Source organism: Prionailurus bengalensis, chromosome C1 (genome assembly GCF_016509475.1).
Source record: "Prionailurus bengalensis isolate Pbe53 chromosome C1, Fcat_Pben_1.1_paternal_pri, whole genome shotgun sequence".
Taxonomy (NCBI): Eukaryota; Metazoa; Chordata; class Mammalia; order Carnivora; family Felidae; genus Prionailurus; species Prionailurus bengalensis.
In genome coordinates, this window is record NC_057345.1 from 25,399,494 (window position 1) to 25,426,523 (window position 27,030).

Genomic DNA, 27,030 nt, shown 5'->3' on the forward strand with positions numbered 1-27,030 from the left:
TGCCCCTGCTTCCAGAGCCTCCCGGGTACCCTGGGGGCTGTATACCTGTCAGGGCTGTGACTGTGTGTGTGTGTGTGTGTGTGTGTGTGTGTGAGTGTGTGTGTGTAAGTGGAGGATAGGGTCTGGGTTCCCCTCTGGAAAAGGGAAGGGAGGAGAGAGTGGGGTTCTGATTCTGCTTCTCTGCAGACCAGGCTTGGTGCCAAGATGGGCGAGCACTCTTATCCCTTCCTCTGACTGCAGGCTGGACTGCTTCCAGCTGCCCGGTGATGGAAAGCTCCTGGCCACCTCTGAGCTCCCACTTCTTCCTGATTTGCCCCCTGGACTCCAGTCCACCCTTCCTTGCAGCAGTCTTCTCGGTGACCAACCTGACACAGGCCTTGGCAGCTGTGCCATAGAGCGTGGAGGAAGTCTGTTTCACTGGTTCCACTTCTGTCTTGCCCCCGGATGCCCTCTTCCACTTTCCTGAGCTCAGGTCCTGGGGCTGATTTGCATCTCCCCGGCTCCTGCCAGGAAGTCCCGGGGGCTTGGGGCAGCTATAGCAGCTTTTTCATTGGACCCTGAACTGATTACTTCTTTCTGCCCCTGACATCTCGGGCAACCTGAGCTTCCTCTAGTACCTTGCTTTCTTGGGGCCCTGCCTAGATGGGAACTTGGGTATTCAGTTGCCTTCCGGTCTACACAGCTAGCTGTCAAGTATAGTTGGTATCAGAATGTGAGGGAGCTGGCCGGCATCTTCTCAGACCTGGTGCTTGGCCCCTCCTCTGGTGACGCCTAGACACGTTGGACCTGCCATTCACCACCTAGCTGAAAATGGCCAGTCTTTGGGCCCTCCAGGGCCTCGGGCTGGAGGCTCTGTGTCTGGGCCACACCAAGATGGAGGCAACTGCAGTGGTAGGACTGGGGCTGCAGAGACTGGACTTGAGCTGCCTGCCGGGGCAGCTGCCCCTTTTGAGCTGCACGAGCTGAACTTGGGAACTACTCTAATGGGGTGCGTAGCTCTGGAGGCTCTGGCTTCCTGCCACAGCCTGTAGATCTTGGGTCTTAACAGCGGTTTGACCAGGTTTAACAGGATGTAACCAGGCTTCCTGGCTGCCGTGCCCAGGCTTCAGGGACTGAAGCTGAACAGCAATCGGCTGCGGAGCGCCACACTGTGCACATATGAAACAGGGGCCCTGGGTCTGTCCAACAATGGGGTGCATACCCTGTCCCTAGCCACTTCCTCCTGGGGAGCTGCCACATCAGGGAAACCACGTGACTCATCTGGAGGGCCAAGTATTCCAGGGCCTGAGGCTGGAGATGGTGGGCTTGGCAGGAATCCACTGGTAGCCCCTCTGCTCGCACTAGATCAGCCTAAACCTGCTGGATACCCACATGGTGCTGAGCCTGGCCTTGGACTTCCAGGGCCCAGAGAGTCCACACAGCTTGAGCCTGTAGTTCCCCTCTGGCCTTTCTGGGGTAGAGTTGTCCCTGCCCAAGAGGCTGGCCAGCTTAGAGCTTTGTGCAGCCTTAGAGAGGAAGTTTTGGAAGCTGGCTCCGCATGTTTTTCCAGTCTTGCAAACCCTGACTCTGAAAGGCTAGGCACTGCAGCTGGGGACCCGGAATGTCGCCAAGATCTTCCCTGCCTTTTGCCAACTCCTCCTGCTTGGCAATAGCTTGGAGGCCCTGTGCTCCCGGGTGCCTCTAGCTTCTTCTTTTGGCAGCTTGCCAGACTCCAGTATCTGCGGGTATGGGTGGATGGGCATAGCCCTGGGCCTGATGCATCATGGGGCTGCCCAGCCTATGGGAGCTAAAGCTGCAAGCACTGTGGTCCCCAGCCTGACCCTGCCCAGGGTGGCTTGAGGAGCTGGCCAAAGCGGGTTTGGAGATACAGTCTGCTGCTGCTTTCCGGAGCCCTGGAGGTCTCCGGGTTGTAGTGCTAGACTGGAAGACAGGCTTTGTTCTGGATGGCAGGCCCCAGGAGCACAGTCCCCAGATACCCCAGTATCTGTATATTCTGGGTGCTTCCTTAGCCTGCCAGTGTGCCAGTGCCTGGGTGGAGCCCTGGCTTGAGTGGTTCCCCCAGTACATACACGAACAAGGTATCACACTAGCCGTGCTGGCCAAAAGCTGGGGGCCACCCCCAAGAATCCCCTTTTCTCTTTTCTCTGGAGCCACTGCCTCAAAACTTTGGGAGCCGGAACTCTCTTGGGGCCACTCTGCCTGCTGCTTCTGCTGATATCCTAGCTCCTCCTACATGAAGCCAGAAACTCCTGGATCTTCTATCTCTAGCCTTGTTCAGGGCTGGTCTTCAGGATCTCAGGGGTTGGAAGGGGGAGAGTAAGAGGTTCCTCTATGATGTGTTTGTGTCCCACTGCGGGCAAGACCAGAGTTGGGTGGTGCGGGGGCCACTGTCTACTCTGGAGAGCAGCCTTCCTACCGGCTAGGAGCTGTGCCTCTGCCTCCCCAAGCGCGATCCCGAGGCAGGCAAGGATGTGGCTGACAATGTGGCTGACAATGTGGCAGACGGCACACGGCAAGCAGCCGGCTCACACTGTGTGCTGAGTCACCAGGTCCTGCACACCTCACACAGTTGCTTGGAGCGTCACCTGGCCACTTTCCTGCCGGCTGCTCCCCCATCCTCCGGTGCTGCTGCTGGTCTTCCTGAAGCCTGTCTCCCACCACCACCTCCCTTGGCTACCATGGACTGGCTTGGCTGCTCCGCTGAGAGGACTTTCATATGTGGCCCAAAGAAGACGAAAGAGAGGACGGCTTCTGGGCGTGGCTGGGGAGCAGGCTAGGGCAGCCTGGGTTGGGCTAGAGTGGGTGTGTGCATGTTGGAGGTAGGGATAAGACAAGCAAGCCAGCCTGACAGGGAGAGAGTGGGTATGTGTGGGTGCATGGGACTGAACACAGCTTCTGGTGGGAGGTGGGGGTGCTGCACGTGTAGGGAGGATCAGCTGGTGATTTGGGGAACACAGGCTTTGGGAAGTCTCTGGAAGCTGAATGAGAAAATTTGGGAGATGGCAGGTGGCCGTGGGGTATGTGATGTGATCTCAAGATCTCCAAATCCTGAGTAAATTTACTAAATCCGTGAAATGCTTGGCTTAATTGGACTTTCTGTTTTCGATGGAAACCCACATGAGGCAGAAGGCGAAGGGGCTGGGGTCACGGAAACTGTAGCCCAGAGGAAGTGAAGTTGGAAATTCATGGAGGGTGCGGGAGAGGAGGCAGTGCCGGGAGCAGTCCTCAACTGTGAAATGGGGGTTTGTGCCAAGTTCAATCAGATCTTCAAGGGGCAGAGGGGCCCCTCTTGCCATCTGGGTTATAGAGGAATTGGCAGCTGAGGACCGAAAAGCTGGGATGCTGCCCAGGAGGCAGCAGACTGATCGCCTGTTCCCTCAGTAAAAACATGAAGGCGTGGTCATACCTATGGTCTTATTTGAGCCTCATAACAACACTGGGAGGAAGAACCCACCCCCTTGGCACTCCATGTCTAGCCATGCCAAACTATTTGGAGCTTTTGCTCCAATTTGGAGCTCCTGGAACACCACGTGCTCTTGCCTCTGGGCCTTTGCATGCACTGCTCCTTCACCCAGAAACACACTTTCCCCCAATTTCTCTCCTCTGGGGAGCTACTACAGATCTTTTAAGATCCAGCTTAGCCACCAACTTTCTCCAGAAGCCTTTCCTGACCTCCCAGCCTAGGTAAGCTGCTGCCTGTGGGTTCCCATCAGCCCCTGCACTTCCCTTTCCAAAAGTACTGGTTACACTGTACTGGCCCACACAGGCCTGGGGGCCCCTCGAGCATTGGTCTCCAAAGAGGGGTGCCCGAGATGATTCATGGAGGTTTAGAACAAAACGTTAAAACTCATACATATTTCTATTCTTTGATCTCATTTTATTCTGAAGCTTGACTGCCTGCTTTATATGGCTTTATGTTACTTAACCTCTGTACCTCAGTTTCCTCTTTTGTAATATGGGATAGTATTAGACTCTTGCTCAGAAGATTTTGTGACTGTTAAGTGAATATGTATAAAGCACTGAGAGCAGGACCTAGTAATGCATTATAAACGTTCAATAAAAGTTAGCTTTTTGTGCAATTATATATGTACTACATTCATATCCTTATACGTAAATAACACGTTGAGAGTGTGTATTCAAAAATATCTTACTAATAGGAAGCATTACCAATTTACTAATAGGAAACTGGATCTGGAAGGTTTGGAGATCAGGCCCTGGAGACGGACCAGTTTGATTTATCTCTGCATCTTTAGAGCCTAGGGCTGGGCTGGCCCAGAGGGGGTCTTGTAGACAACTGTGGACCGAAAAAAATCTTGGTGGATGGGGAAGCAGAAAACTGGGGTCTGGCTCAGTCTCTGTGGACTATTTCTATATGACACTATGCAGGGCACTTGGCCTCTTAGGGTCTTAGTTTTCCTCTTCTGTAAAATCCCAGGCTTTAATTAAAAAAAAAAAAAAAAAAAAAAAAAGCTAAGGGAAACTATCAAAGAATTCCAGGCTGGATTTAGGGTGAGGGGCGCCCTCTTGTGTCCGAACGGTGTTTTTCTCTTTCTCTACATCCTCACCACAGGCTTCTCCCAGACAGATGATCCTGAAGCAGCCATCCTTCACCCCGCAAATCTGACTTTCCCAGTTCAGATCCGGACACTCTCTCAAATGTCTGACACACTGTCTCCCCACTCAACCTCCACCCTACTCCACCTGTGATCTTTTCCCTATGCAGCGTGGGACCCAGAAGAGACCTCTGGGGTCAGCCCAATGATTCAAATTCTGGCCTGACACTTACTATGTGATCTTGAGCAGGTCACTTCATCTGGGTGAGCCACCATTTCCTCCTTGTAAATTGAAAGTAATACTACCAGCCTCATGGGGCTGTTGTAAGACTTCAATAGCAAGGAGTGGTGCATGGGTCACTGTTATGTTCACTGAGCACAATCATACGAGTTATTAACTATGAATAAGTTGGAACATGTTTCATGAACGTGAGAAACTACGCCTTTAAAACTAAAATCTAGAGTTCCCCTAATTTTAGCAGAAGCCAGCATGTACTGACCACGTGCCAAATTCCACGTCCTGTCACTTTCCCTAAAGTCTCATACCCATTAGTAAAAAATAAGAATAATGATTAAACTCCTCCTGCCAGAAATGTGCCAAGTCCTTTATAAACTTTTCTACATTTATTCCTCTCACAAACCCTATTAAGTAGATGCCATTATGATAATTCCCACTTTACAGATTAGGAAACGGAGGTACAAAGAGGTTAAGTAATTTGCCCAAGGTTTTACAACTAGTGAGGGGCAAAGCCAACATCCTGCATTTGAAAGAAGTTTCAGACACAAGTAGTGTGATTCCAGAGACCATGCTTTACCTGCATTATCTTGTTTAATCTATACAACACTCTACAATGTAGATTCTGTTATATCACTCACATTTTACAGATGCAAAAACCAAACACAAAAGTGATAAAGCGATGCAGTAATTCATTCAAGGCCACACAGCTAGGAAGTAGGGATTTGGATCCATGCCTGACTACAAAACCCTACATGTTCAACCCCCCTATTAGACTGCTCATATCCCGACCTATTCATAATGGTAAAAAGCGACTGCATTTATATTGAAATTATTCTGATTATTATTATTCAAATAATGATTAACATTTTTCCAACACCCAGAAGTGCCAAGCTCTGTACTAACTGATTTACATAATAATGGCTAACATTTCACTGTGTATTATTAGGACCCAGGCCCTGATTTAATCGTCTTAGGTGTATTATCTCATTGAAGCCTCACAAAAACCCAGCCAACGAGTGCTATTATTATCCTCACTTTACAGGAGAAGAACCAGAGGTTCACCATCCATCCCAAGTTATGTAGCTCTTTTTTTTTTTAAACTTTTTTTAATTAAAAATTTTTTTTTATTTTAAGAGAGAGAGAGAGCACGAACAGAGTAGGGGCAGAGAGAGAGGGGGGAGAGAGAATCCCAAGCAGACTCTGCACTCTCTGCGCAGAGCCCAGATGCCGGCTAGAACTCACCAATCGGTGAGATCATGACCTGAGCCAAAACCAAGAGTGGGTGGCTTAACCTACTGAGTCACCCAGGCGCCCCCCCCCCCCCCCCCCCCCCCCCCCCCCCGTCATCTAAGTTTTACTGTGAGCTGGAGATGGAACGTACAATTGTCCAACTCTCTCCTGCCTACCAGTCTGGTCACCTCCGTTGACCCTCTTAGTCCCTAATTCTGCTCTCACCTCTCCGATGCCCACAGGCTCTGGCCTCTTTCCGGCAGCAGACCCCTTCGCTTTCAGCTTGAGGGCCCGCCCACTGGGCGGTGCCATGATCTCGGAACCTGCGGAAAGGACCAGGGTTGAGACAGGCTCCGCCCCCACGAATAGACCCTGTTCCGATTTGTTCCGGTGCCCGAGACCGGGAGCAGATGACACATTTATTGGCTGAGGATATCGGGAAGGCAGCCAACGGAGGCTCGCGCTCGCGCGGTGCCTTCTGGGAGTTGCAGTCTTAGACGCTCCCTTCCCGGGTGGCACCGATCGGACTCCGCGTCCCAGCATTCCCTGCGCGAACCCCGGAGCACTTCCGCCCTGTTGTGAAGTGGGTGTCTCGGTGGGTGAGTCCGGGTGGTGGGGCGGGGGCAGCTGAGACTCAGGCTCTGGGCTGGAAGCTTAGGAGGTGGTGGTGTCCTAGAGGGCCAGGGAAGGTGAGAGGGGAGAAAGCAGCTTTTCTTGGCGGGCGGGGGGTGAGGGTGAGGGGCGGCCAGAGGATGGAGCGTCCGGAGATGGGAAGGGTCATAGAGGGGTCGGGGATGAGGAGGGAGATAGAAGGCCCTGGGAGCGAAGACGGTTCTAGAAAGGTATGTAGGTGAGGAGACAGAGAGAGGTTCTGGAGGTAGCAGAGTCCTAGAAGGGTCTGGAAACCACAGAGGGAAGGATAGAGGGTTCTTGGGCCCTGGCAAGATGAAGAGAAAAAGGCCGGAGCTTGAAGCCCGACCTTAAAAATGGTGTTCCAGTCTCTACTCGCCCGCCTCGACAGACGTAGCAAATCTGATATCCCCTTACACTTCCTCTAATGGTTGTGACCTCTGGAACCCAGTAGGTGGGACTGGCTATCGTGTTCTGCCCCAAATCCGCACCCGCTTCCCTTCTGCCCGATGGAAGTGAATGGCACCTTCGTCCACTTTAGCGCTCTGGTTCCTCTTGGATTCTTCCACGTCCAGGGATCTTCAGACCTTTCAGTTTCTGTTATGTGTCCTGAATCTGCCCCTTTTCTGGTCAGGGTTTTTGCACAAGGCTTTCATCTTTTCACCTCCCCAGACTGGAAAAACACATTGTAGTCAGCGTCACCTATTTAACCCACAAATCTGATTGTGCCTTCTGCTTAAAAACCTTCTTTCTCATCACCTGTAGAATTAAGTCCAAACACCTTAGCCGGATAGTCCAGACTTTTCATAAACTCCCTCTGCAGCCGAATCTTGTGCACCCCATGCTATTTTTTTTTTTTTTTTTTTTTTTTTGGTTTCTTGGGGAGGCTGTTTGGTTTTCCACCGTTATGTATGCCCTTCTCTCTGCTTAGAGTACACTTTTTCCGACCGTTCTCTGCCAAGAGAACTATTCTTTGGAGAACCAGCTAACCAACTTGAGTGTTACTTTGTTCAGTTTACCTTAAGCTGATTAAGTCACCCCCCCAACCCCAGTTCTCACAGGCCTCTTTTACCACTTTTGATCATAATTATCTGTGACTTTTTTTTTTTTTTTTTTTTTTTTTTTGGTCTCTTCCACTAGACTGTAAGCTTATCCAGGAGAGGAACAGTTTCTGAGTCACCGCCATTTCTTCATTGCCCAGCCCAGGATAGTAAATACTTGATGTAAATCATGTAAATCGGTAAATACTTAATGAATGTGTGAACAGTGACCATCCAGGGTGAGCTTTGCTGTACCAGTTTTTTTTTTTTAATTTTTTAATGTTTGTTTATTTTGAAAAAAAATTTTTTTTAACGTTTATTTATTTTTGAGACAGAGAGAGACAGAGCATGAACGGGGGAGGGGCAGAGAGAGAGGGAGACACAGAATCCGAAGCAGGCTCCAGGCTCTGAGCCATCAGCCGAGAGCCCGACGCGGGGCTCGAACTCATGGACCGCGAGATCGTGACCTGAGCTGAAGTCGGACGCTTAACCGACTGAGCCACCCAGGCGCCCCTTATGTTTGTTTATTTTAAGAGAGAGAGAGAGCGAGTGAGCCAGAGTGTGAGCAGGGGAGGGGCAGAGAGAGAAGGAGACATAGAATCTGAAGCAGGCTCCAGGCTCTGAGCTGTTGGCACAGAGCCTGATGTGGGGCTCAAACTGACAGGCTGTGAGATGATGACCTGAGCCGAAGTTGGACGCTCAACCGGCTGAGCCACCCAGGCGCCCCTTTTATGCCAGTCTTAAAGACTGCTTCTTCCAGTGGATTTCCAAGGACATGAGGCTTTAGTCTTTTCGTGCCTGTCAGGGCTGTCTTTGCTGGATGCTGATTCAATACCAATGGGAGTTTAAGCCGGGGATGGCAAATACATAGAATGTGTGGTACCACTTTTTCTTCTTGTGTCTGGTGGTCATAGCTAATTGGTGGCAACACATGTTGACATGGGATTCAGATATTGACATGGACAATGCTAACGACTCTGTCCTTAGCACAGTGACTGAAGTTGGTGCTTTACATGAAGCCTGTTTGCTCTCCCTGGTTTAAACCCTTAAATGTTTAAGCAGTAGCCTGGACCATCAGCCAAATACACTGGCTAGCGTTTGGGGGCTCCTAGTTTCTTCTTCGGAAGTCACAGACCAGTCTTGGCCTTTCCCATGGGACTGGGGCAGCTCTCTTACCATCCCACTGTTCAGTGGGTGGGCTTTTAAGTCCACATCCATACTCAATACCCCAGGAGCCAGGAGGCCCCTTAGCTTCTCCCCTGTATTTGTAAAGGGATCTTGACCCAGTCAATACCTATCCCTCATTGCTTAGGGGAGTCAGTACGCTTTCTAGGTCTTCCTAGATGGTGGAAGAGCTCTTTCAGAGTATTTAGCTTGAAAGGTGGTAAAGTGACGACAGCCCATGATGACAGAAGCCTATCATCATCCACTATTTAGTCCTGGTATTTGAAACGATTTTTGATTTGGTTGCCAATATTTAAAAAGCCAGAGTTCTAGCTTCTCTTGGAAAAAAGTAGGTGGCCTGGGAACTTGGCCAGTGTTCTCTCTGGTGCTATGTAGTTCGTCACAGCCCCTACTCCACTCATTTACCGATTTACATTGCCTGGCCCCTGTAGCCATTTAAATTTGTAGCCACTGACTTGAGTCTTCCTGCCCCTTTGCTCTATTCTCATCATACTAATTGGGGAATCTGGGGCAAATGCTGAGTACGGTCAAGCTGTAAGCTGCAGTCTTTTATTTATTTATTTTATTGACATTTTTTTTTAACATTTATTTATTTTTGAGAGACAGAGAGAGCCAGAGCACGAGTGAGGAAGGGCCAGAGAGAGGAGACACAGAATCCAAAGCTCCAGGCTCTGAGTTTGTCAGCACAGAGCCTGAAGTGGGGCTTGAACCCACGAACCGTGGGATCATGACCTGAGCTGAAGTCAGACGCTCAACCAACTGAGCCATCACAGGTGCTCCTGTAAGCTTCAGTCTTGATTGGCAGCTGCAGAGTCCACATGACCTGTCCAGGGTCACACAGCTAATAATGGCAGGAGTGGAACTGGAACCCTGATTAGCTCCCTCCTGCCTTAATGTTCTTTCCACTCTCCTCCCATCTTCACAGGGGTTTGGGTGATTGGCAGACCTAGAGGAATCTATGTGGTGCAGTTAAGAAAAATGACTGGAAAGAACGTATCTTGGCTTAGTCCCAACTCTGCTGCTTCCTAGTTGTGTGACCTTAAGTGAGTCCCTTCACAGAAGCTCAATTCCCTATATGTAAATTGAGGATATAGTGGACTCAACTTTATAGGAGAATTCTATTCTAAAGTTAGCACTCTGACTTTGGGAAATCTCATTTAGCCCAAAATCACAGTCAGCTTGAAAATCCTTTGGCAAGGAGCCATTTAGAAACCAACATGCTCTCTTTCAATAAGCTAACCAGCGCAGCTGGGTTTTCTTGTTTGAATGTCAGATGAAAGAGTTGGCTTGTGTTTAGGGACGCTGCTGTATGAAGCATTCTCTGTTCATACTCTGGAGAGAGAGGCTTGAGGGAATTCAGACCAACCTGGGGACCAAGAAAATCCTGCTTATTCTGGAATAGACACATAGCGAACAGAACTGGCTGCACCATTTAAATTATGTGCTTTTTTTTTTCTCTTTCTGGTGTTTGCATGCAGTTTAATACACGTAAGTTAGAGATCAGTGTAGTGCAACTCCACACTAATGACGCTTGACTTGCTTGCCAGGAGGATTCAGTGAGATTGTGAATCTAGAGCACGTAGCACCAGACCTGGCACCTCATGGGCACTCAGGAGATGGGTACTCTTTGAGATTGTTGATCCTGGTGTGGCCCTGACATTCTTGGTCATCTTAGGACTGAGGGATGCCCTTGTCCTTTCTTTCTCCCAGCTCTGTGTAAAGTCACCCTGCCATTTGCTGACTGTATTGATCTCCCTCTGTGGATAGGCTGCAATTCCTATCTAAGAGAGTAGCAGGAAAAGCTTTCAGATTTGTATTTGTTTTATATATATATATATATATATATATATATATATATATATATATCCAAGTTAACATATAGCGTAGTAATGATTTCAGAGATAGAATTCAGTGATTTATTACTTACATATAACACTCAGTGCTCATCTCAGTAAGTGCCCACCTTAATGCCCATCACCCATTTAGCCCATACTCCCCATCCAACACCCCACCAGCAACCCTCAGTTTGTTCTCTGTATTTAAGAGTCTCTTATGGTTTGTCTACCTCTCTGTTTTTATCTTATTTTTGCTTCCCTTCCCCTATGTTCATCTGTTTTGTTTCTGAATTCCACATACGAGTGAAATCATGATATTTGCCTGTCTCTGACTGACTTATTTCACTTAGCATAATCCACTCTAGTTCTATCCATGTTGTTGCAAATGGTAAGATTTCATTCTTTTTGATCATGGAGTAATATTCCTTTGTATATGTATACTACATCTTCTTTATCCATTCATCAGTCGATGGACATTTGGGCACTTTGGCTATTGTTGATAGTCCTGCTATAAACATTGGGGTGCATGTGCCCCTTTGAATCAGCATTTTTGTATCCTTTGGATAAATACCTAGTATTGCAATTGTTGGATCATAGGGTAGTTCTGTGTTTAATTTTTTAGGAACTTCCATACTGTTTTCTAGAGTGGCTGCACCAGTTTACATTCCCACCGGCAATACAAAAGAGTTCCTCTTTCTTCGCATCCTTGCCAACATCTGTTGTTGCCTGAGTTGTTAATGTTAGCCATTCTGACAGGTGTGAGGTGGTATCTCATTGTGGTTTTGATTTGTATTTCCCTGATGATGATTGATGCTGAGCATCTTTTCATGTGTTCTTTAGCCATCTGGATGTCTTCTTTTTTTTTTTTTTTTTATGATTTGTGATCCTATTTATTTATTTATTTTCTTAATTTTTTTTTCAACGTTTATTTATTTTTGGGACAGAGAGAGACAGAGCATGAACGGGGGAGGGGCAGAGAGAGAGGGAGACACAGAATGGAAACAGGCTCCAGGCTCTGAGCCATCAGCCCAGAGCCCGACGCGGGGCTTGAACTCACGGACCGTGAGATCGTGACCTGGCTGAAGTCAGACGCTTAACCGACTGCGCCACCCAGGCGCCCCTGGATGTCTTCTTTGGAAAAGTGTCTGTTCATGTCTTTTGCCCATTTCCTCACTGGATTATTTGTTTTTTGGGTATTGAGTTTGATAAGTTCTTAATAGATTTTGGATACTAGCCCTTTATCTGATATGTCATTTGCAAATGTCAGATTTGTATTTGAAACTAACCCTTGAACTTTCAAGTCTTCCTAGAAGAAAATACCTGTTATCTGTGGCTCTTGGCTTTGGGACTGGTGGGACTACTAATTGCCTATTTTGTTGTAGTGTTAGTCTCTCTGTGCAGGAGCACAGACTTCTTTGCTCGCTCATTAGAAAGTAACTTTCATGAAGGTACAAACCGTCTTTCCCAGTTACTGTTGGCTGTGTAGATACCAGTACAGTGCAGGTACACAGTGGGACTCTGTAAATGACTGAATTAGTCCTTGTGTGAGAGAGTGACACAAATGCTTTTGGACTAGTGCGTGATTAAGGCTGTGACTAAAAAAGAAATTTCATGAAAAGTTAATTCTTTAGCTTAATATAAATGATGGACTTTCCATAGTCCAATAGGCTTTCGAGATACTGGATTTACCATTTTAATTAAAGGCAACAACACTTCCAATGGCCCTGCTATTTATCAGGCATTATGGATACAGAAATGAGTAAGATAGAGTCCTGGCCCTAATAATACAATTTAATGGTCAGAGGTAAGGACAGGTAACTACAACAGTGTAGGATACCACTTTATAGTAAAGGCATGTGCCAATTGCTTTGGGAATACAGGACTGGAGAAGCGATTCTGGGAAAGCAGGGATGGGTCAGGGCATGACAAAGGCATGTTAAGGAATTCTTAACAGATGAGGTGACATTGACCTGGTAGCTGAGGGACAAGCAGGAAGCTGTTAGATGGTCATGAGTTGTGTTCGTAGTTCCTCCCTGAGTATGTAGAGGTCTTTAGGACAAGTCTTTATTTTTCATCACCCTTGCCTTGTTCCTGGAGAGTCCAGTCAGATGGCCTAAAATCTAAATACCAGCCCCTCTCCACTCTCAATTTGGCTGTGTCATTCCCATTTGGAAGGAGCTGATAGTTTCCTTTGAGTGGGTGCTTTTATGTCATCTAGATTTGTTGGGAATGACACAAAGAGCTCATTTTTCCAGATCACCCAGCACAAGTGTTGTCAGAGTCTTCCTTGTGTCAAAGAAGCAATCCCAGTTGTCCACTCAATAAGTGTTTTCGGAGAGCCTTCTGTGTGTAGCATCATGCTTGTTGTGGGGGTGGAGGAGGGAAGGGGTAAACTATGTTCCTCATCCTCAGTGAGGCCATAATCTCTCTGGGGCCACACACATACACTCCCCTCTAATACAACATAGAAAGTGGCAAGTGTGACAGAGATAGAAATAGAAAGGAGGAAAGAATTCCTTCTGACATGATCTAGAAGGTCATTTAAAAATCTAGTGTGTGCAGAAGGGGATTAGTTATAACCCTTGCTTCATGACACATCACCATCATGAGCTGACTGTTGTCTGACTGAGCTGATTGTTTACCCTGCCTCTGTGTGCTGAGCACTGTACTGGTCAGCTTAGGATCTAGTGGGTAAGATAATTATAATCGAGCATGATCAGGTTTGTGGTAGAGAAACGTAGGTGGCATGGAAGCTTGTGGCATAGGAAGGATTGAATCTTGTTTCAGGGCACAGGGAGGGCTTCTTGGAAAGAGTACAATTGAAGTTGAGACCTAGCTAGGTGAAGAAAGGGAGGACACTTCCTAAAGGAGATGGTCCACAGCATGTGGGAGGGTTCCAAGGGCAGCAAGCTGTGTGGCTGGAGTGCCCTGACCAGTGGAATATGGTAAAGAGATGAGGTATAGACTTGGGCAAGGTTCACACTTGATTGTGAAGGATGTGGGAGGTCATCCAAGGGTGTTCAGCAGGAAGTGACCTGGTCAGATTTTGAGCTAGTCTGGTTGTTGTGTGAAGAACTCTGGGTTGGGGTGAGAGGAGAGAAGGCAGGGACATGAGTTAGGCTGATCCAATGAAAAGCATGGCGACTCTCTGGCCTGAGGTGGCAGCATTGGGGGTCTAGATGCTTAGGAGGCCAGGAGGCACAGCTTGGTGATGAATTGGATGTGGGAGATGATCCCTGGGTTTCTGGCATGGGTAAATTTTTTTTTTTAATATTTTTAAATGTTTATTTATTTTTGAGACAGACAGAGAGAGAGACAGAGACAGAGACAGAGTATGAGCAGGGGAAGGGCAGAGAGAGACACACACACACACAGAATCCGAAGCAGGCTCCAGGCTCTGAGCTGTCTGCACAGAGCCCGACATGGGGCTTGAACTCACAGACCATGAAATCATGACCTGAGCCAAAGTCGGATGCTTAACCGACTGAGCCACCCAGGTGCCCCTGGCATGGGTAACTTGATAGAAGGTGGTGCCTTGGCTGGATGGAGAGCTCCAGAAGAGGGACGGGTCTGTAGGAGAAAATGATGAATTCAATTTGGGGCCCACTGAGTTTGAGGTGCCTAATAGACAGTCAAGTGGGAAATATCCTGTAGATGATTGGATTTGGGGTCTGGAGGCAGGTCCTGGCTGGAGCTTTGGGAGTCATCAGTTTCAAGATGGTGAAAAATGCCAAATGGATGGGTTGGCCAAGAGGGAATGTAGAGTGAGAGGGGTTTTGCAAGGGGAGCACCCTTAAAGGAAAGCTGAAGGTCCGGAGAGAAAGGCCCTGTGGAGGGGGGTGGCATTTGGAACCCAACTTGAGGAAGGGTTAGACTGGGCATGTGTAGAGGAAGGAAGGCATGCTGGGGCCAGATTGTGAAGGCCTCGATGCCAGAACACGGCGTTCAGCACATCACAGAGGATTTCGTGCTGTACTGTCCTCCTCCAGCGTGTGCTGGCTGCCAGCTTGGGGGCCAGGTTGTGGTCTGTCTTCCTGCTTGTGCCTATTCCTGTCTGAGCAGCCCTGCTCCGTGCAAAGGCAGTGGAAGGTTCGGGGTCCTCTTACTCACATTGTCTGTTGTCCCTTGTCCCTCTGCCTTCAGAGCCTTGGGGAGCATCACCTCTCCCAGGAATCCCTGGAAGTACACACCTTAAATGCAGGAAGACATTGAACGAGGACGGCCCAGCTGAAGCAAGGTGTCCGGAACAGGCCATGGCCATGGCCCTGGAAGCCCGGGCCCAGGCCTCTCCCCGACCGGAACCCGAAGAACTCCTTATTGTAAAGCTGGAAGGGGACTCATGGAGACCAGAGAGCAAACCTGGGGAGGAGGGCTTCGACCCTGGCCCTGAGGCTTCCCGCCGGCGCTTCAGGCAGTTCCGGTACAGGGATGCAGCCGGACCCCACGAGGCCTTCAGCCAGCTCTGGGCGCTCTGCTGTCACTGGCTGCGGCCAGAGATCCGCCTCAAAGAGCAGATCCTGGAGCTGCTGGTGCTGGAGCAGTTCCTGACTATCCTACCCAGGGAGGTCCAGGCTTGGGTGCAGGCGCGCCACCCTGAGAGTGGTGAGGAGGCGGTGGCCCTGGTGGAGGACTGGCACCGAGAGGTCCAGGCTGCGGGACAGAGGGTGAGGCGGCGGGGCTATGACTAGATTAATCATTGCCAAAACCACAGTAATAGTAATAATTGTTGTTATCATCGACCAACTGACATATTTATTGAGCACTGCTGTGTAACAGACACTGTCTTCTGTGCTTTCCACCTAATCCTGTTTAATGAGATGGATACCGTTATCCTGATTTTACCAATGAGGAAACTGAGGCAGAGAAAAACAGGTAGTTGGCTCAAGGTCACACGGCATTAGACGGTAGAGCCAGGACGTGAATTCAGGCAGGTTGACACTGAAGGCTGACACATTCAGAACCACTGCCTAAACTGCCTTTCAGGACCATATTCACGGTGCAGTTGATTTGTATTGTGTTTCACACGTGACAAAGCCTTTTTACATACGTGATCTCTTTGGGTGCTTAAGGCAGTAAGGTAGGTAGGTAGACAGAAGTAGCATTATCCTCCTCATTGTATACACTAAACTAAGGCCCAAAAAGTCAGGTGGCTCACAAAGCGCAGTCACTCCGAACCAGAGCCTAAATCCAGATCCTGAGGTTCCAAATTCATTGTTCTTTCTGTACACGACAGATGCCTCATGTGCAAGCCATGGGAATTAAAATACCTCTGAGGCATGAGGCTCAAATGAGATAGTAACTGACATTTCTTGAGCACTCACTGTGTGTCAGACACCGTTCTAACCTTTCTGTATGTATTGCTCATCTAATCAGCACAGCTGCCCGATGAGGTAGGTACTGTTATGTCACTGGTTTTCAAGTGGGTAAACAGAGACTCAGAGGTAAGTGACGTGTAGATTTATATAACTTAAGTGGTAGAGCCAAGATAAGGGAAGTGAAAGCATCGTGGATTTAACACTCATAGTTTCAACAATTTGCAAGAGACTGAAGGCCCATGATATCATTTATAGTTTTTCTAGGGCACGACTTTTGAATCCTGCTTTTGGAGCTGGCATATGTAGAGCAAATACTTGAACTGGCTGCGGGCTGAGCCAGCCACCCAGAACCTCCATCTCAACATACCCCTGTTCCTTCCCCTTGTTACACGGTCAGTAATTTTTGTGATGTTATATTTAATGATGTATTGTTGGGGGAAATTATAGATTGAGAAGATCCCTTGCAAATGGCAGGGGTTTTCTGTACATCATAAAAGGTGAAGCTCTGTACAGATGTGAGATTGGGGGAAGAAAGGTTTATCGTCTGTGGGTTTGCTTTTTCGATTCTTTTTAATTTTTTAATGCTTATTTATTTTTGAGAGAGAGAGAGAGAGAATGGATGGGGGAGGGGCAGAAAGAGAGGGAGACCCAGAATCGGAAGCAGGCTCCAGGCTCTAAACTGTCATCAGCACAGAGCCGGACGTGGGGCTTGAACTCACGAACCGTGAGATCATGACCTGATCTAAAGTCGGATGCTTAATCGACTGAGCCACACACGTGCCCCTGCTTTTTGGATTCTTTTACAAACTGATTGAAGACACAGAAAACATATGATTTAAAGTTATAGAACTAAGTATGAGAGAGTGTGCCTTATTCTAATATACCACCCACCCTCCCGTATTATTTCTTTTAAAGAAACCATCTGGCTTAAGTGGCAGTGAAAAAACAAATGAACTTGAGACCCAGAATTGAGTTAATTGAGAATTGATTTAAATCAAGGTCTTAATGACTCTTTATCTGTAAAATGAGAGGGTTGGGCTAGACCAGAAGTTCTCAAACTATACCCTTGTGAGCTGAGCAGAGGTTGAATTGCTTCTAAAATTGAAAAAAAAAAAAAAATAATAAGGTAATGGAATGTGCTCCATTATGTATTATTTTCCTGTGACTTTTATTTTTATTTTTTAACTTTTTACCTGCTCCTGAGTGCTCACAGATGTCAAAACAAATGGATAAGTAGCAAAGGAGCTCCCCTGCCCCCACATATATGCTTGTGATCTTACATTGCAAGGTACCTGACTCAGTTACATTTTTTGCAAGGAAGACTTTTCCAAGTCTTACTAATGGAATGAAGTATGCTAACTCCGTTCCTCAGAGAGAACCGCCTGGAAAAGGCAGTGCTGCTGGGCTAAATGACCTCCAAGATATTTTCCTTAAAGAGACCTCTCAGCTGTGCTCTTGGGTGGGTTTTGGCTTGCTGACTCTGTCGTCACCCTGTTGCAGCAACCCTCTCCCCATTAGGTGCATAGGCATTTTTTTAAAATATATTTTTTAAGTTTATTTGTTTATTTTGAGAGAGAGAGAAAGCATGAGTTGGGGAGGAGCAGAGAGAAAATCTTGAGCAGGCTCCACACTGTCGGTGCAGAACCTGACGCAGGGCTCGAACCTATGAACTGTGAGATCATGACCTGAGCCACAGTTGGATGCTTAACCAGCTGAGCCACCCAGGTGTCCCTGCAGAGGCACTTTTTAAAAAAACAGACTTTATTTTTTAGAGCAGTTTTAGGTTAACAGCAAAACTGAGTAGAAAGTGCAGAGGTTGCTCCTGTACCTCCAGTCCCCATGCACGCACATCATTCCCCACCAGAGTGGCACGTTGATCATGATCGATGAACTTACCTCGACACGTCCTTATCACCCAAAGTCCATAGTTTACATTAGGTGTCACTCTTGGTGTTGTACATGCTGTGGATTCTGACAAATGTATAACAACATGTATTCACCATTATAGTTCATACAAGATAGTTTCACTGCCCTAAAATCCTTTGTGCTCCGCATATTTATCCTTCCCTTCCCCCAACCCCTAGCAACCATTGATCTTTTTGCTGTCTTCATACTTTCACCTTTTCCAAAGTGTGATATAGTCGGAAATCATACAGTATGTATGTAGCCTTTTCAGAATGACTTCTTTCACTTAGGAGTATGCATTTAAAGTCCCTCCATATGTCTGCATGATTTGATAGCACATTTCTTTTCAGTGCTGAGTAACATTCCATTGTCTAGATGTACTGCAGTTTATTACCTACTGAAGGATATCTTGGATGCTTCCAAGTTTTGGCAATTATGGGTAGAACTGCTATAAACATCCATGTGCAGGCTTTGTGTGGTGCACAGGCATTTTTGATGAATTCTTTACTCATCCCGACTCCAGCCAGTATTCTACCAGTTTTTTCCTTCTCCTTGTCACTTGAATCTCCTTCTTTCTGTCTACAGTTGCCATCTACGGGATCAAAACCTTTGCATAGGCGTGGCAGTAGTTAGAGGAGCTAGAGCCGGGAGTGAGGATTGTTGTGGAGTCTAGTCCTGCAGTTGCTCTGTAGATTGTAAGATTGTAACTATAACAAAGAGATTTATTTGTTTTTTTCCTTAAATAACCACAGTAGAATGTGGATAAGCACAGGTTTGCTCCCTATGAGCCACACAAGACATTGGTGGATGGCCTCACTTGGAATGGATTTTTATGCTCTGGGCCCATACCTTTATATCTTAAGGATAAACATCCCTCTCTTTGAGTGAGGATTGGAGTTTTCCCACCAGCCAAAGGTTTTTTGGAGTTCTGGAAGTTTGGCAAACTCATTAAGTTGCTGAAGGTGGATGTTAATATTTTGAGTCCAAAAATAAGACTCAGAGCAATGTATATAATTGCTACCTTTTGTAAAACAGGGAAGAAGTAAGAGTCTATATTCATAGATGCTTGTGTAGAAAGAACCAAAAGGATGTGGAACAGTAGTCACCTGTGGGGAAGGGTAGGGAGAAGGAAGACCCTGGGCAGATGGGACAGGGACAGGGTAGGGATGGGGTATTTTCACTAAATGTACCTTCATATTTTCTGTTTTTGAACCATGTGAGCATTGAAAATTACCTTTTGAAAAAATTGAAACACGTTTTTTTAAGTTTCTATAATGCAGTGAGGTGGTTACATTGTTGGGGTTTTAGGGCCAGGAAATAACATCTCTTCCATCTCTCAATTTGGAACCAAATGACAGATAAGAAATGAGCTTTATGATTGGTAATGCTGAGTGGGTACTGTCCTCTCTTAATTGGTTATTCCCTTTTATTATATACATGCCCTGTATCTCTGAGTACTCGTTCGCCTGAACTTCTACCTTGAATTTAAGTAGCCACTTCTACTTTCCTTTCGAGTTATAGTGCCTTCTCTTTGCTTCTCCTTCTGTTTGAAGAGTAGATAAGACTTTCTAAAGCAGCAAATACTTTTATTGCATTTTAAAATTCCATTTGTAGTTGTTTGTCTCTCCTTTTTCTTTTTGAATTTTCCTTGCCTTTCAGCAGGAATATTTAGAGCAATTATATTCAGTTACTGGTGTATCTGTTTTTATGTTTCCTTTTGTCGTTTAATGTATACCTGGTTAACTTTTTATCTTTTTTTGATAACTTAAAAATTAATCGATTTTTGATGTTTAGAGATTAGTTTTTAATGTCATGAAAACTTTACATGACTCATCTCTTTATGATTCAAAAATGTTTGGAACAGTAGCAGCCTCATTGAGATGCTTGTATAGCTTCCCTGTGTTGAACAAAACATTACTCATTTGGTGGTATAAGCGCTGGTCTGTTGACTAATGTCAGTCTCATGGCTTTGCTGTCATACTTTGAGTCATCTTTGGATCTTAAAAAGAGTCTGTTAACCTCTGGACCACAGCTGTACTCCACAGAACATTCCCTGCCCTACCATAATTGGTCTTACTGAACTGACCATTGGGAATTTTGACTGTCTGTGTAGGAATTGGCCTTGTGTGCAGAAGAGACTGGGTCCTTAAAGGCAATGCAGGAATCTCAGCACTGTCCACTGCAGCCAGTGAATCACTGGCCTGAGGGACAGTCCCAGAAGCAGTGGGTGAAGAACTCATGCCCTGACCTTCCCGAGCATCTAGACACCAAGATAGTGCCACACCCCTTGAAAGAAAGTGGTGAGTACCAAGAATCAGGGAATGTCCGGGAGGAGACGTGAGGGGTAGAGGGGGTAAGGAAGGGTGCACAGGGAGTAGGGATGTGCAGAATTCAAGACAGGGGGTGGATTGGTGTCTGGTGGACACACTGGGAAGTAAGGCAGGTAAGCGCTGTGCAAGGAGAGGAAGCGCCCAGCGCTGTTGGCGCCCCACTGAGTCATGCAGCCAGTTCAGGCCAGGGCCGGGGTCACGTGGTGATCATAGGAGTGTGAGGTGGCATCTTACACACGGCCCATCTCTCGAGGCATCTTAGGAGCCAGACACTCTAGGATGGAAGTAAAAGGGGACATCTGCCCGGGATACCAGGACAGTCCCAGCTTGATGCAAGCATGGCATCTGGAAAGCTGGAGCCGGGAGGGGTGGTTTCTTGGGAACCAGAGCTTGGGTTTAGGAGACTTCTTCTTCTCCTCAGCTGTCCTCACTCCCCGAGTCCCTACTCTCCCAAAGACGGGGAGTGTTGGAGATTGGGAGGTGACTGCTGAGTCCCAGGTAAGCTGCTGTTTGTCCCTTCCTTCCTGTCCTTACTCCTCCTGTGCCCTTGCGCCTGTGCCCCTCTCCTCACTCTGTGGCCTGCCCTCAGCAGAAGGACATATGTCCTGGGGTATTAGCCTCTGCCCTTGGCCCCCAGTCTGCTGGCCTCTCCACGGTCATGCTGCTCCTTGTGACACTGGCCTCACACATGGTATCCCTGCATCCGTTATCTTTCCCGGGGCCTGGTCGCGTTGCCAGGCCATTTCCAACTGAGGTCCTTGTCTTGTACATCTCACAGGAAGCCCTGGGCCCCAGTAAACACGCTGAGAAGGAGTTCTGCGAGGACCCCCCAGGAGACAGCTGTGGGAATGGCGTGTCCCTGGGTAAGGAAACCGTGCCCTCTCAAGAAGATGTTGTCGGGTTTCTGGTACACTCAGTTCCCAGAGGCTGTTTCATCACTCCCTTAAGACTTGGGGCTCTGCGAAGTCTGGAGCTTCAGACACAGGAAGAACACATGCGCTCTGTGGCCACAGCACTGGTGGCAGGGGTGGAGCATGGGGCGTGGGGTCTGCCCGGATAGAGGCTGGCGGCTGGCTTCCGAGGGCCTGCCCTCTGGGGGTCGTTTCCTCATTTCCTCAGTACACTCAGCATGCTCCTGGGGCTGTCTCAGAAATCCAGTCTTGGCAGCATCAAACAGGGTCCATCTCTCAGGGGCAGTCCCCAGTGAGCTGAGCCCATGAGACTGATGTACTAAACCACAGTGAGAAGTAAACGTCACGGGGCTCAAAAACCCACACGGCCAGCACCGACTCCTGTTTTCGTAAGTGCATCTCCACGGGAGCCAAACAAACACGAACCGTTTCCCTGCGGAGCTTGGGTCAGAATGATGGGTTAGACGTGAGAGAGGGATAAAGTGGAAGAGACAGTGATAGGCCCGCCTCCTGTCGGTGAGGGGAGACATGGGAAGCTTGTGGGCACCTTGCCTGACAGCATAACTCCTTTTTTACATAAACCATGATATCTTGGGAAGATAGTGTTCAGCAGAACAAACTTTGGGAAGTGTTGAACTGGGTAATCCTTAAGTTTCTTTTAGCTCTCAACTCTTTTTCATCTAGTTTTCCTCGAATATTTATTTATTACAAATTTTTAAAATGTTTATTTATTTTTGAGAGAGAGAGAGAGAGCACAAGCAGGGGAGGGACAGAGAGAGAGGGAGACACAGAATCTGAAGCAGGCTCTGGGCTGTGAGCTGTCAGCATGGAGCCTGATGTGGGGCTCGAACTCACAAACCATGAGGTCATGACCTGAGCCGAAGTCAGATGCTTAACTGACTGAGCCACCCAGGCACCTGACCTTGAATATTTATTTTAATGAAAGGCTTCCTGTTTTTTTTTTTTAATATAAAATTTATTGTCAAATTGGTTTCCATACAACACCCAGTGCCCATCCCAACAGGTGTCCTCCTCAATACCCATCACCCACTTTCTCCTCCCTCCCGCCCCCCATCAACCTTCAGTTTATTTTCAGTTTTTAAAAAAAAATTTTTTTAATGTTTGTTTATTTTTGAGAGAGACAGAGACAGAGCTGGAGCGGGGGAGGGGCAGAGAGAGAGGGAGACACAGAATCTGAAGCAGGCTCCAGGCTCTGAGCTGTCAGCACAGAGCCCGTCACGGGGCTCAAACCCATGGACCGTGAGATCATGACCTGAGCCAAAGTCAGACGCCCAACTGACTGAGCCACCCAGGTGCCCCAGTTTATTTTCAGTTTTTAAGAGTCTCTTATGGTTTGGCTCCCTCCCTCTCTTTTATTTTTTCTTTCCCCTCCCCCATAGTCTTCTGTTAAGTTTCTCAGGATCCACATAAGAGTGAAAACATACGGTATCTGTCTTTCTCTATATGCCTTATTTCATTTAGCATAACACCCTCCAGTTCCATCCATGTTGCTACAAATGGCCAAATTTCATTCTTTCTCATTGCCAAGTAGTATTCCATTGTGTATATAAACCACATTTTCTTTATCCATTCATCAGTTGATGGACATTTAGGCTCTTTCCATAGTTTAGCCATTGCTGAAAGTACTGCTGTAAACATTGGGGTATAAGTGCCCCTAAGCATCAGCACTCCTATATCCCTTGGGTAAATTCCTAGTAGTGCTATTGCTGGGTCATAGGGTAGATCTATTTTTAATTTTTTGAGGAACCTCTACACTGTTTTCCAGAGCGGCTGCATCAGTTTGCATTCCCACCAACAGTGTAAGAGGTTTCCCGTTTCTCCACATCCTCTCCAGCATCTATAGTATCCTGATTCATTTATTTTAGCCACTCTGACTGGCGTGAGGTGATATCTCAGTGGGTTTTGATTTGTATTTCCCTGATGAGGAGTGACGTTGAGCATCTTTTCATGTGCCTGTTGGCCATCTGGATGTCTTCTTTAGAGAAGTGTCTATTCATGTTTTCTGCCCATTTCTTCACTGGGTTATTTGTTTTTCGGGTGTGGAGTTTGGTGAGTTCTTTATAGATTTTGGATACTAGCCCTTTGTCTGATACACCATTTGCAAATATCTTTTCCCATTCTGTCGGTTGCCTTTTAGTTTTGTTGATTGTTTCCTTTGCAGTGCAGAAGCTTTTTATCTTCATGAGGTCCCAATAGTTCATTTTTGCTTTTAATTCCCTTGCCTTTGGAGATGTGTCAAGTAAGAAATTGCTGTGGCTGAGGTCAGAGAGGTTTTTCCCTGCTTTCTCCTCTAGGGTTTTTTTTTTTTTTTTTTTTCTGAAATTTATTGACAAATTGGTTTCCATACAACACCCAGTGCTCATCCCAAAAGGTGCCCTCCTCAATACCCATCACCCACCCTCTCCTCCCTCCCACCCCCCATCAACCCTCAGTTTGTTCTCAGTTTTTAACAGTCTCTTATGCTTTGGCTCTCTCCCATTCTAACCTCTTTTTTTTTTTTTTTTTTCCTTCCCCTCCCCCATGGGTTCCTGTTAAGTTTCTCAGGATCCACATAAGAGTGAAACCATATGGTATCTGTCTTTCTCTGTATGGCTTATTTCACTTAGCATCACACTCTCCAGTTCCATCCACGTTGCTACAAAAGGCCATATTTCATTTTTTCTCATTGCCACGTAATATTCCATTGTGTATATAAACCACAATTTCTTTATCCATTCATCAGTTGATGGACATTTAGGCTCTTTCCATAATTTGGCTATTGTTGAGAGTGCTGCTATGAACATTGGGGTACAAGTGACCCTATGCATCAGTGCTCCTGTATCCCTTGGATAAATTCCTAGCAGTGCTATTGCTGGGTCATAGGGTAGGTCTATTTTTAATTTTCTGAGGAACCTCCACACTGCTTTCCAGAGCGGCTGCACCAATTTGCATTCCCACCAACAGTGCAAGAGGGTTCCCGTTTCTCCACATCCTCTCCAGCATCTATAGTCTCCTGATTTGTTCATTTTGGCCACTCTGACTGGCGTGAGGTGATACCTGAGTGTGGTTTTGATTTGTATTTCCCTGATAAGGAGCGACGCTGAACATCTTTTCATGTGCCTGTTGGCCATCCGGATGTCTTCTTTAGAGAAGTGTCTATTCATGTTTTCTGCCCATTTCTTCACTGGGTTATTTGTTTTTTGGGTGTGGAGTTTGGTGAGCTCTTTATAGATTTTGGATACTAGCCCTTTGTCCGATATGTCATTTGCGAATATCTTTTCCCATTCCGTTGGTTGCCTTTTAGTTTTGTTGGTTGTTTCCTTTGCTGTGCAGAAGCTTTTTATCTTCATAAGGTCCCAGTAATTCACTTTTGCTTTTAATTCCCTTGCCTTTGGGGATGTGTCGAGTAAGACATTGCTACGGCTGAGGTCAGAGAGGTCTTTTCCTGCTTTCTCCTCTAAGGTTTTGATGGTTTCCTGTCTCACATTTAGGTCCTTTATCCATTTTGAGTTTATTTTTGTGAATGGTGTGAGAAAGTGGTCTAGTTTCAACCTTCTGCATGTTGCTGTCCAGTTCTCCCAGCACCATTTGTTAAAGAGGCTGTCTTTTTTCCATTGGATGTTCTTTCCTGCTTTGTCAAAGATGAGTTGGCCATACGTTTGTGGGTCTAGTTCTGGGGTTTCTATTCTATTCCATTGGTCTATGTGTCTGTTTTGGTGCCAATACCATGCTGTCTTGATGATGACAGCTTTGTAGTAGAGGCTAAAGTCTGGGATTGTGATGCCTCCTGCTTTGGTCTTCTTCTTCAAAATTCCTTTGGCTATTTGGGGCCTTTTGTGGTTCCATATGAATTTTAGGATTGCTTGTTCTAGTTTCGAGAAGAATGCTGGTGCAATTTTGATTGGGATTGCATTGAATGTGTAGATAGCTTTGGGTAGTATTGACATTTTGACAATATTTATTTTTCCAATCCATGAGCAGGGAATGTCTTTCCATTTCTTTAAATCTTCTTCAATTTCCTTCATAAGCTTTCTATAGTTTTCAGCATACAGATCCTTTACATCTTTGGTTAGATTTATTCCTAGGTATTTTATGCTTCTTGGTGCAATTGTGAATGGGATCAGTTTCTTTATTTGTCTTTCTGTTGCTTCATTGTTAGTGTATAAGAATGCAACTGATTTCTGTACATTGATTTTGTATCCTGCAACTTTGCTGAATTCCTGTATCAGTTCTAGCAGACTTTTGGTGGAGTCTATCGGATTTTCCATGTATAATATCATGTCATCTGCAAAAAGCGAAAGCTTGACTTCATCTTTGCCAATTTTGATGCCTTTGATTTCCTTTTGTTGTCTGATTGCTGATGCTAGAACTTCCAGCACTATGTTAAACAGCAGCGGTGAGAGTGGGCATCCTTGTCGTGTTCCTGATCTCAGGGAAAAAGCTTTCAGTTTTTCCCCGTTGAGGATGATGTTAGCTGTGGGCTTTTCATAAATGGCTTTTATGATCTTTAAGTATGTTCCTTCTATCCCGACTTTCTCAAGGGTTTTTATTAAGAAAGGGTGCTGGATTTTGTCGAAGGCCTTTTCTGCATCGATTGACAGGATCATATGGTTCTTCTCTCTTTTTTTGTTAATGTGATGTATCACGTTGATTGATTTGCGAATGTTGAACCAGCCCTGCATCCCAGGAATGAATCCCACTTGATCATGGTGAATAATTCTTTTTATATGCCGTTGAATTCGATTTGCTAGTATCTTATTGAGAATTTTTGCATCCATATTCATCAGGGATATTGGCCTGTAGTTCTCTTTTTTTACTGGGTCTCTGTCTGGTTTAGGAATCAAAGTAATACTGGCTTCATAGAATGAGTCTGGAAGTTTTCCTTCCCTTTCTATTTCTTGGAATAGCTTGAGAAGGATAGGTATTATCTCTGCTTTAAACGTCTGGTAGAACTCCCCTGGGAAGCCATCTGGTCCTGGACTCTTATTTGTTGGGAGATTTTTGATAACCAATTCAATTTCTTCGCTGGTTATGGGTCTGTTCAAGCTTTCTATTTCCTCCTGATTGAGTTTTGGAAGAGTGTGGGTGTTCAGGAATTTGTCCATTTCTTCCAGGTTGTCCAATTTGTTGGCATATAATTTTTCATAGTATTCCCTGATAATTGTTTGTATCTCTGAGGGATTGGTTGTAATAATTCCATTTTCATTCATGATTTTATCTATTTGGGTCATCTCCCTTTTCTTTTTGAGAAGCCTGGCTAGAGGTTTGTCAATTTTGTTTATTTTTTCAAAAAACCAACTCTTGGTTTCATTGATCTGCTCTACAGTTTTTTTAGTTTCTATATTGTTTATTTCTGCTCTGATCTTTATTATTTCTCTTCTTCTGCTGGGCTTAGGCTGCCTTTGCTGTTCTGCTTCTAGTTCCTTTAGGTGTGCTGTTAGATTTTGTATTTGGGATTTTTCTTGTTTCTTGAGATAGGCCTGGATTGCAATGTATTTTCCTCTCAGGACTGCCTTTGCTGCGTCCCAAAGCGTTTGGATTGTTGTATTTTCATTTTTGTTTGTTTCCATATATTTTTTAATTTCTTCTCTAATTGCCTGGTTGACCCACTCATTCATTAGTAGGGTGTTCTTTAACCTCCATGCTTTTGGAGGTTTTCCAGACTTTTTTCTGTGGTTGATTTCAAGCTTCATAGCATTGTGGTCTGAAAGTAAGCATGGTATAATTTCAATTCTTGTAACCTTATGAAGGGCTGTTTTGTGACCCAGTATATGATCCATTTTGGAGAATGTTCCATGTGCACTCGAGAAGAAAGTATATTCTGTTGCTTTGGGATGCAGAGTTCTAAATATATCTGT

At 46.2% G+C, this 27,030-nt stretch overlaps 1 protein-coding gene across 4 annotated transcripts in view; it reads left to right on the top strand.

Annotated features, from left to right (window-relative positions):
- Positions 1-6,513: 6,513 nt before the first annotated feature.
- The window catches only part of ZSCAN20 (zinc finger and SCAN domain containing 20), a 32,427-nt gene continuing 11,910 nt past the window's right edge, over positions 6,514-27,030 (top strand). For 2 of the 4 annotated variants that reach the window (XM_043578668.1, XM_043578670.1), the window contains exons 1-5: positions 6,514-6,620; positions 14,855-15,375; positions 20,045-20,231; positions 20,683-20,759; positions 21,040-21,124. In XM_043578668.1, coding sequence (XP_043434603.1) covers positions 14,965-15,375; positions 20,045-20,231; positions 20,683-20,759; positions 21,040-21,124 — 760 coding nt within the window. In that variant the 5' untranslated portion in view covers positions 6,514-6,620; positions 14,855-14,964. The other 2 variants (XM_043578669.1, XM_043578672.1) reach the window with 2 other exon arrangements.